General features: G+C 41.4%; 1 protein-coding gene across 1 annotated transcript; it reads right to left on the bottom strand.

Annotated features, from left to right (window-relative positions):
• Nucleotides 1–3,953: 3,953 nt before the first annotated feature.
• Nucleotides 3,954–6,957, bottom strand: LOC125765886 (uncharacterized). Its single transcript, XM_049431384.1, has one exon. It carries the CDS (start codon nucleotides 6,955–6,957, stop codon nucleotides 4,963–4,965), a length of 1,995 nt encoding a protein of 664 aa, XP_049287341.1. The 3' UTR covers nucleotides 3,954–4,962.
• Between the last annotated feature and the right edge of the window lie 4,318 nt (nucleotides 6,958–11,275).

Here is an 11,275-nt window from a genome sequence, read left to right as displayed (position 1 = left end):
AGTTCATTATACTTTGATATTTGATATTGCAGTAAAATTGTCTTGCTATTTTATTTACTAGTTTGTTGATTCAATATAATAATTCTTTGTTGTTTAAATTTTTAAATATTTTATATAATTTATACTTTTGTGATGATTCTGTACAATCCCTCAAAAGCAAATAGTTTTTTTGTAAAATGAATAATTAAAATAAATTGCAAAAAAGTCATTCAACTTTTTTTTGAACGAATTTATTTATTAAGATTCATTTAATACTACAAAGTACATAAATAGTAAAATTTTTTTTTTGCAATAACTAGGTACTTAAATTAATATTTAAAAAAAAATTACTAGCATAAATGTAAACGGAATAGATTTGATATTACTTTTTTATTATTTTTTACATCATTTAATAAATTTAAAAGAAAAAGTAAAAAAAAATATTGTTGAATACTAACACCGATACTAATGATGATTTACAACATCAAGGTAATAAATTCTCCCCAACCTTCGACTTAGCCTCGGATGGCATTTTTGTTCTAGTTTTTTTAAGCTCTGGTTCGAGTAGCACCTTTAAGTTGTTTCTTGTATTTCGTTTGTTTTTTAGAATACAATTATTTAATATTTTATATTAAATATTTATTTAATTCCAATACTTTATTGGAATGTTTTATTTACGAGTATAAAGAGTTTGAAGTTTTCTATTATTTACTGTGTTGTTGTTAGTTTATATAAAAGGTTCCATAATATAAGTCAAAGTTATAAAAATAACATACTAATAACTTTAAATAGAAATAATATCGTGTATCTATGTTCACGTTATGTACTATAGCGAATCTTATGCTTCCTTCAGCCTTGTTCAAACGATCTTCACCCATTTTCCCACGATCTGCACCACTCCCACAACCCAAGGCGTGAAACCCATACCCAGTTGGACGATAGCTCAATTGGAAACCATACCTTTAAAGCACCTTCTTTAGTCTCCTTCGTTTGATGTTTTGACATTTCAACCACCGAACGCCGAAACTCGCCTTGCAGCAAACGCGACTACCGAAGAAAAAAGATCAGTATAAATCACTGTAATAATCGGTCAGAAACGAAAATGACAGGCGCGTGGCATGCAGAAGAATTAGAATCAAATTTTTTTGTTGTACGCGTGTCTGGCTTGCGATACTCAACAGAAAAGGAAGGTGGTTCCGTCGTGATTGGAAATGCCGAAGTAAATGTTTAGTCAATCAGTCTTTTCGTACATCGACGATTTCTATCGACGATCCGTTGGTCTACTACAGGCAATGGTGCGACCTGTTGCTGGATCGTTCACTCTCACTTGCCTTACCATATTTCAATTATTTCTTAGCTTTAGTTGAAATGTTACGAAACAGGTCATGCTTTATATCTTCTGGCACATCTGGCGTACTGTCAGACAGATTCAACAGCTACTTTAGTTTAATTTTTTTTATTTCTTTATCCGACATACAAATTCCTGCTCTTGAGACGACCTTCAATCGTACTAAATAAGCAAGTTTCAGATGCTTTTTGGCTCAATAAGAAAATAATCATAACACTATCAACAGCCAAAGAAAGACTCGCGCCGTTCAATGTGTCGTTATGCTCTTGTTCTTTGCCGTTATAAGATTTGTCCTCGGTTCACCATAACCCGGTGCACTGCACCAATCAATCCTTTTGCAGAATGATTTCGATTTATTCTCTGTACCTTTTTATAAGTGCCACCCTTAACCATCAGGCTCCCGTTTCAGACCAAAAAAAAAGAAAACTTACTTTTATTACCAAACCTGTTTCCGTTTGGCTATCGGTTCGCTTTCGATAGAGAGAGATTTTGCACTGAAAAAAAAAATTGTGTCCCTAGCCATGTGTGCACTTTTCGCACTGCATGCTCACCAAACCAAGGACCGGTATTACGGGTCATGGCGTGTATTCACTTATTTTTATATTCACGTTTATTCCTTTCTTCCACCGTTTTGGTTTTCTTCCCTTGCAACCATTCCAGGGCCTCCAGATTGTGGGCTGGATTATTTAACATCATACCGATACCACGATTTCTTCACCGAACTTCCCACCCCAACCCGACAGTGATCTACCGTGATCTACAACCGATCAACAAATAGCCTGCCCTGCATGTCAATGCTACATTGTTCACTGTTCCTGTGCGAAGTGTTTTCCATGTTTTAGTGGGAGGAAAGATTTACATGCGACTTTTAGCTACGAGCCATTTGCCACCATAATAAGTCGACGGTTTGCAATTAAAACTGCACGTATTCGTTCTCGATTTGTTTCTTAGTGTTGCGAAGGTTAAAATAACCCAATTAGTTGCGTGCCTTGCAGGTAAGTTTTGCTTGCAGGTCAGCCCTAAGGGGTCTCTTACATTGGGGTAAGTGTCACAAAATGTTTAATGTACTTATTGTTTATTGTTTTACATTGCTCTAGACAACTACCAGATTGACCAATTTGTTTGAGTGTTTGATTACAGTGTTTATTGTCTTTTGTCAAGTTTCAATGCTTAGACGGTAAATAACGGTAAATGTATAATGTTCAGTCTAATAATTTAAATCCATATTTACTTTTTAGTCTTGAAAAGGATAAGGAATATATTTATTTATAAATATAAAACAAACAAAAAACAAATCTTATATATGCTTAAAAAAAGATATTATACAGTTTCTAACATAACTATAAAATCATTTACAAAAAGAGGTATTTTCAATGCGTCTGCTCATTTTAAAATTCAGTCAAAGTTGAAAGTAGTTTTTATGACGATAATTCCGCTCATTCCTCTGCACAGGATCGATAGGTTCGAAAATAACTTCCCTCTCTTTTTTTGGCTCAACGACCTCCGCGTTCTCTCTCTTGTTGGCTTTTAATGACCTCTAAGGTCACGCCGGCTATTTTTGGCCTACTAGACTTATTTTTACCACATAGCACGATAGTCCGTCCTTGGCTACGGGGGGACGATCTGGAGAGGATTTGATCCAGGTCCTGCCGTGTGGACTTGCGCCAATTATCACATACACCACCGGAACGCCGCGACCTCCGAATTCATGAAATCCATTTCTGGTTTACTATGCTTATTTAACCACGTTGTTGAACAGTCACTCCTTGCTACGGGGAACAGTCCTGATAGGATTTAATACCCAATGTGGTACACCCTGTCGTGTGAAAATGACGCCGTTTATCACATGCACCACCGGACTACCCCTGGTAAATAACTAATTGATATTAAGGTTTCAATTAAAAAAAAAACAATCAATTGATGAATCAAGAATTTCACAAATTAAGAATTTAAGCTTTAATCAATCTTACGAAAATTTATTTTCGAAAAGATCGAAAAGGAACGACCACGTTATCTTCAGTAGAAAATCAGGATTTGATTGGCAGATTCTAAATTTCAGTAAATATAAAATATTAACGAATAAATGCTCTAAATCCCCGACCAACGTATCAACTCTTCAGGCTGGATTCCAACCGATTCAAATGCATCTCCATTATTGTAAATATATTTAAAAATATTTTTTTGGTGAATCTAATGGCCCCTACCAAACAATAATGGAGGCTCATGCGGGAAGTTCACTATACACAATATATTTTGAGTTTTAGCTATTTTTCAATTGTTTTTCATAAAAAGTTTTATGAATGTATCTTCAACTTGTGCAACAACAAAATTAATAGGAGAATGAAATAGGTCTGCGATAATTATCGCTATTCTTGAACATATAGAAAATGAGAATAATCCTTCCTTCATTATAAACTTGGATAAATCAGTTTTATCTATTTATAAAGCGTCAAGTAACCTTACGTTTATGTTACGAACTGTACTTCAAGTGTAATTCAAATGTAGCTTTTCTATTCGCCATTTCATTATTGTAAGTAATTACACATTGGGGAAAAATCTCTAACAACTATTTACACTTTATTCACATTATCCACGAATAATTTACCAATTTTTACACAAATACTGCATATAAATTTAAACCTAAATACCTTTTTTCCCCGGTACTATTCCATTAATCCGCATAATCCATTTAAACAGTGTTACCTTCAAATGGACAAATTTATGCTCCAAAAAGCTAACCCTTGCTGACACCTGTAAACAAAAAAAAAGCTGTTCATTCGAAACCTTCTCTTCTCTCACTTCCGCCGAAGGGCAACGGAGCACACTGAATAATTCATATGTAGTACTAGCGGTGAGCATTTGGATAGTACTTTGCAAAAAGATTTCCTACAACCGATTGTTACGAGCCACCCCCCTCCAATACTGAATGGCGTCGGTGGGCGTATGGTAGAGATTTTCCGCACCTTAAACAACAGGTCCTTCTCCCACGTGTGGCCCTCGGCGCCGTTTGTTCGCCAACCAAAAACATGAATGCTCGTTTTGTTACTTGCGGCGTGCTTATCGAGCGGAATTTGCGTTCCGCATTTTCCACCCTAAGTCCGGCCGGAAATCGAGCTGGACACTAATTACTATTCGCAGAGCCACTCCAAATGCTTCAACCGTTGACAACGCGTTCCTACGGCGTTCCACGAGCAACGTAAGTATTTGTGCGTACAAATGGATCAAAAACAGTTTAACGTTTGATGGTTTCGGCATGAAGCCCACAATCATATTGGACCTTCTTTCCTAAGTTGCCCCTTCTTGCAGGGGATTACCGCGCATTGGAATGTACGCGACGTACTTTTGACGAACAATACACGGGCGGCTCGCAAACGGAACAGCAACGTTCGTCCGTATAGTAGTAACAAAAAATTAAACATACACATTGGCGAAGGCGCGCACACTAGGCCCCCTCTTGAAGGAGGTATCAACAAAAACCAAAGCACCATATCTTGGCTACAAGTTCCTGTACAAGTGGTACGAGCGGCCGCGCACAAGCATTCGTTCGATCGCACAAGGTCACTAACTTCCTTTCACATGGCACGCGCCTAAACCAAGTTCCTTTTTTTTGCATTCCTCTGCTCGCTTCACCCTCCTCACAGAAGGTACCGATCGAGCAGATTGTCTCGCCATCGATAGCGCCGCTTGGCCCGATAGTACAACACCTCACCGATGAAAGCAATCAGTGCGAGAATTAGCCCCGCAGCGCCCAAATAAAATGCACCCTCAATATGATCCAACCGTAAAATGGTCTGTCCTTCTCCACTCTTCTCACCACCCCCACCACCGCCACCGGTTCCATCCTCCTCCTCCTGATCGATGCGGATCTTTTCGCTCTCCTTCTGCCATTTGCCCAGCAGCCCCGATTCACTAATCCGCCGGATAAGCTCGTTAATTTTCGGCAACAGATGGAAGTCCTTCTTCGCCAGCATGCTCACCGAGTAGGTGTAGATGTTTTCGGCCTTCGGAAAGCAGTACAGTTCGGCCTCGCCGATCGCACGACTATTGCTCGAATGGGCCCGGCTCATCGCGATCGCGATCGTCCGTTCGAGCCGCAACCGGCCCAAACATTCGTCCAGATTTTTGCACACCCGATAGTGTGCCGCAATGTGGCGCGAATTTGCATCCGGTTTGTCAAAGTGGCCAAGGGTGTTTTCGGCCCCAACAAATACAAACCCCGCGTCGATCGCTTGCTGGATGGTGGAGATTTGGGGCTCGTACCGTGGGCGCGTCAGTACCGAGATGAGGAAGCTGTGGTAGGCTGCGTTCCAGTGCAAACCGTAAAACATGTACCCGATCAGGAACAGCCGTATGGAGACGCGCCGTGGCCAATAATGTGCGTACACGCTCAGCGAGAATGCAAGCGACTGGAGCAACATCCACGTATAATTGACACGATACAACCGTTCGACATAATTGAAGCGATACAGCAATGCGGCCGCTGCAAAGATGATCCCGATCGCGATCAACCACGTCCACACGTTGAAGATGATAAACACGTTCAGCCATTTTGGTGCGTGCCGTGCCGTTGGCACGCACCATGTCAAATCGTCCTGATAGTACGGTATGGTAGCGGACAGCAGCTTTCGACTGATCGGGTTCTCGTGCAAACCGCCAACCATCAGATCGGTGCGCCGCTGCAACACATCCGCATACAAACCCGTCTGATTGTCGGCGGTGATGCGGGCCGTGGTAAGTGCCGATTCGATTACGCTAAATACCGGTACCAACCGCATCCGGGCCGTAATGGCATCGAGCATCAGCACCTCGAGCCCTTTCTCGATGTGGCTAGCATTGCCCACGACAAACGGTTCCCAGATGCTGGTTGACACCTTGAGCGGACAGTAGTGGTAGTACTTCGGTATCTTCGGCCCATAGTCGGAGAAGTAATGGCGCTCGCGGTACACCCACGCGGCCCGTACGTTGCGCTCCGGTTCCGCCTCCTGGAAGATGTACTCACACTCGTCTACCAGCCGCAACCGGTCGATATTGTCCGCACAGCCACCACTCTCGTACGGGAACCAGGTCCACACCTCCAGCACGGTGGTGTTGTACCGCTGCACCATCACGTTCACGTTCAGCATGGAATTGTCGAACAGTTCCTGCAGCACGTTGCGTACCTCGATTTCGAACACGAGCGGTGTCAACTCGGCCGTGAACACTACCACTACCTGGGCGAGCGGGTTCCACGTTGGTAGACGGCGCAGCTGCCGTATCGGGGCAGCCAGTGCGGACGAGTCCGCTATCAGCATCAGATAGTTCTTTGCCTTCTCCGTCACGTGCGATGCGTTCCAGTGCGGGCGGGCCGCATCCTTCACCATCACGCCCAGCTCGTGGCGTGGATCTTCGTTGAACGAGCGCAGTATGTGCTGCTGGAAAGTGGACGCGTCCGGTTTGATGTTGATGATCGCCAGCGAACCCTTCATGGCGCGTTCCGACCGAAAGTACTTCTCGCATAGCCGCCTAATGCAGGGCACTACCGCAAGTAGCTGTTCGTGTTCGGTTTCATCTACCGGAATGTCCCCATCGGTTAGTTGTACCGTCGACACCAGCAACACGATTACCACACAAACACTCACCGTCCGGTGCATTCCGGTGACTAAACAACCTGACGAGCTGGACAAGGATGCGACCCCCAAAAAGGTCCACCGGTTGGGATGAGCTGGGCGTATTTATACCACAGCACGGAACGCAACGTTCCGACGGAAACAAAAGCGTTCCGCCGTACCCATTATGGTGTGAATTATTTATAAAAGAAAACCCACATCACGGTAGGTACGGTTGTGTGGCCAATTATCGTTATTGATTTATCATAACGGCATGCCGATTAGCATCGGTCCTAATGTGAGCAGGGATCATTACGCTGATGGACGAAACAATGATTTGCTGCTAGACGATAAATCCGTCCCACACGGTATTAACCTTTCATCAAACGATCAGTTTGGAATGTTTTACGGGATGGAGTACGACCAGCGTTCGCTTTTCTTAGGTGTCACATTACTTCACCCAACGGGGTGGATGACAAGCGGGTCGCGTCCAGTACAATCGTGCCGTGCTGAACAGGGGACAATCACTTGTACGAAATTAAGAAGCAAAAAAAACACCGCCTTCCCAAAACACACCCCAACACTGGAACGTTGCAAGGATCAGGTTCCGTATTCCAAGGTCGTTCGGCCCAAAAATAAAACAAGAAACATGTGCACACATGAACATAAGCCAATTAAAGATAGTTAGCTGCCCCGTCCTGTTTACCCGTATGTGGATACAAACCAGTTTTTCATTTTGATTAAAAGCCCTCACTTCTAGAAGTCGAACGCAAGTGGATTTTTTTTTCAAAAACCCTTTAAACAATAACGATTTTGTAAGTATTAGCGCGGGATTACAGCAGTTGTAAGCGCAATATCCACCCGGAGAAAGGATTATTTGCTTTACGTCTTTTTACCATTTTGTCCAAGAGATAGGAATTTTCCAACAGCAACTTTCGTGCTCCTTCCGTTCCTAAAGAATGTTTCGCTTGCAGTTAGTACACGTTCTACCATCGTACATCGATTCCTACCTTCATTAAGTGTGACTTTAACCTCGTTTTAAGCCGTTTCATTTAGCACTCCCACTGTGTTTGAAATGTGACCACGCGATTGTCACTTGTTTTTTTTTTTTGCTCTCTTTTCGTATCCGTTCCCTCAACTCGCACAAGGCAGACATGCAACAACCCGGTATATGAAATGTGCACCGTAACAACGAAAGGAAAAACTACCACCAGCGATCGTTATCTAATGGAAAGTGAACGTGAAATTTGATTCCTCTATTGAAGCATTTTATGTTTTTTTGTTTGTTTTTTGGCTAATAATTTTTGTACTGTAACTTGATATTGTTTGATATCAATTTTCAATGTGACCGCAAAATAAAAGACTTAAACTACAATATAGAATTGTTTCTATGCATGAGTGATCCAGTTCAAAATGGTTACCATATTGCATAACTTGGAGCTCTGGAGATTACTTCAATATTAAGTTGAGTAAAACATTTTTTGCTGCTTTAAGGTTTAATTTGACATGTTTCGATATCACCAATTTGATCCGAAATTGGAATCCTTTTTTTGTTAATAATTACTTACCGCTTTATAGTTATTTTATCAAAGAAAGATTCTTCCAACTTATGCATTGGAAAAAAGTTAATGTTGGTGATTTTTTATATGACTTCTGACAAACTCACTGTCGAATTTGCATGTGCATCGTCTATTGTTGGTACCTTATCAGTGATGTGGGCGAACCTCGAAAAGAATTAGCGATATATCGTGTGGCACTTCGTATTCGATGGATATATCTAATCTGTCTTTTTGAAATTTCCTCTGGTCTGGAAATCATGTCACGCATTTGATCATGTCGCGCAGCAGAATCTAAAGCATTGATTAAGATCTCGTCGATCTGCCAAGGCTAAAGGATGGTAACAGTACGGACATAATTATACCAAAGGGTCATATGAAACCGGTCACTTCTGAGTAGCCATTAATATCCAAAAAGTTATTTTTATAGAAGTGCGATTTCCCCAAGGAGATGATCATATCAGCAACGAGATAACGACTCTTACATCAGTTATGTGTCTGAAGAAAGTTGTATTTAGTTAAGAATCAGTGAGAACTTACAGGATTTGCCATGATTTGAGACATGGGTTACAAAATGTCTACTGGGAGTTATCTCCTTCATTAAGCAGTATCACACGAGGATTTAAGCATTTGATCTGACCTGGATTCGATCCATTATAACATGATCTCGATGAAGAAAATGCACTAGTTAAAGATCAAACATTTACCAAAGACTGAAAACCCTTCTAATATCCCTCAGATGCTCCAAATTTAGTCAATCCTGACCATGAAAGACCATACAAAATATTGTACCAAATTTCAACATTTTTGTATGCAGATCAGTCTCCGTAAGGCCTCCTGGAAGACTTTCGGTACAATTTCTTATCGTTTTGATAAACGAAGGATTCAACAAAAATTTGTATTTTCCAATTAATTTTTTTAATGTATTTTTTGTGTCATTGCCATTCGAAATTAGTCCCATTTTGCATGATGCATGGAATTGTAATTAGTTTTTGTTGCAGCAAAATATCACTTTTTTAGAAACTCCGAACGTTTCAAGTAAAATTTAAGATATCCTATTGATGACAGTTGAAATATCAATGTAATACCTCACAATAAATGATTTATTTCGAGTCCTACCAAATTCACAGTAGAATCTCATTCTGATCATAACGTTTAATTTGGCCACCATTTGGGCCGGTGCGTCACACTCTGAACTACAATAGTTTTCGCGCAATAGTTTTTTTTTTGTCGTAAATGACCCATTTCTCATCCGCCCGGTACCATCCGTTTTTAAATTTCTTTTTTATTTCCCAACCTTGAATGGAACCCTGTAATGGAATGCCTTTTACGACATCTGAAAAATGCAGCACACTTTCCCCTCCACACTTACGCACAAAAAACACTACGATCATTAAATGACAAAACTTTTTAACACACCCATTACACTATCAAGAGAAATCATGCTATACGTTTAAGATAGCACTAGATACCCCGCAACTACGAACACTTAAACCCATACACAGCGCCAAATTCATACTAGGCTAAAATGAAGTAGCAAAAAAACATCACCAAACATCCAAATTACAAACCAGACCGTAAACTTTTGACCGCCATTAACCGTGTTACACAAATTGCTAGTGTTATAAATTTACCCTCCCTGCTTCAATAAAATGGTCCAACATGATTCCCAGGAATGGCCCACGTACCTTCAGCACCGTACGTTTGTGCCATTCCATTGCCTATGCCACCCGGTCTGCAATTCATGTAAGGGGCACGCGAATGCAATTAACTAGCCCACTCCTAATAGCACTTTTTGCGAACTTGAAATACCGGCCGTGGCTGTAAAACATTGCCACCGGGCACACCGAAACCGTCCCTGTCCAGTTCTGCCATCGCGAAGCAGTAAATAAAATTATTGTATTTTAATCAATCAGAAACGGCGTGCTCCAAAAGTCTTCAACGCGATCAACGGTGATCGAGCTTCCGGACCTGTAATCCAATCCATCACTTCTTGCGAGTACACGCCCGTATGTGGCTGGTTGTTCCAAGCTTAAGAATGGAAGGCCCCTGTATGCTAGCCTGTATGTAGCATTTCTGCGCCATCGATTAACCTTGATCACCAACCAACCGCTTGCCCAAGCAAACGCCCGGTACCGGTACTTTATTGAAAGGTTTAGAACTTAACCGAAAGAACCTGCCTCCGTTGTGCAAGAAGTGGGAGAGATAGAATAATTGTACACAAATCAATCCAAAGGCTCTGGGAGTGCTTGTGACGGTGACCGACGCTTTACATTGTCGCCAACCGAACTGGTCGCTTTGTCGGAACGGTTGCAGAAAAGCGGTTTACACTGTTATTTCCTTTATCATCGTATCCAGTCCTTGAAACAAAGTAGCATGATCACTAGTGGAACCAGTGGAGGACAAGTTGGGCCCGTTAAATAATCCCGTTTTTTGTGTTGTTGTGCCGTAAGTTGATCCTTGTTGTCAAACCGTAACACACTGCCATCCATTCGAAAGTCGATCGATAGTGGGGCTTTTGTTATGAGATTAATTTATTCCTTTTTGATAATCTGCGAATTTCGCACCAACTCACTTAAATTACGATTCACTGTAGATGAAACAGTGTACAGCTCTAAAAAGGCAAACTAATAAACGATGATAAATGTTTCGCCCCATTTCCCATTCTCCACAGAAACAGTAGCTAATCAGCAGCAGACACTTTCCCCAAGGTCGTCATAAAATTATTATTTGAGCAAAACAACGAAAAATGAAACCCCTGCGGTTTCGATACTCCCCGTCTACAACACAACAGATTTATGGTGTTT

This window comes from Anopheles funestus, chromosome 2RL (assembly GCF_943734845.2).
Source record: "Anopheles funestus chromosome 2RL, idAnoFuneDA-416_04, whole genome shotgun sequence".
NCBI lineage: Eukaryota > Metazoa > Arthropoda > Insecta > Diptera > Culicidae > Anopheles > Anopheles funestus.
Note: the sequence above shows the minus strand (reverse complement) of the source record. Positions and strands in the feature narration are given on the sequence as shown.

Coding starts and splice junctions, on each gene's coding strand:
- LOC125765886 (XM_049431384.1), bottom strand. CDS start 6,957: ATGCACCGGACGGTGAGTGTTTGTGTGGTAATCGTGTTGCTGGTGTCG.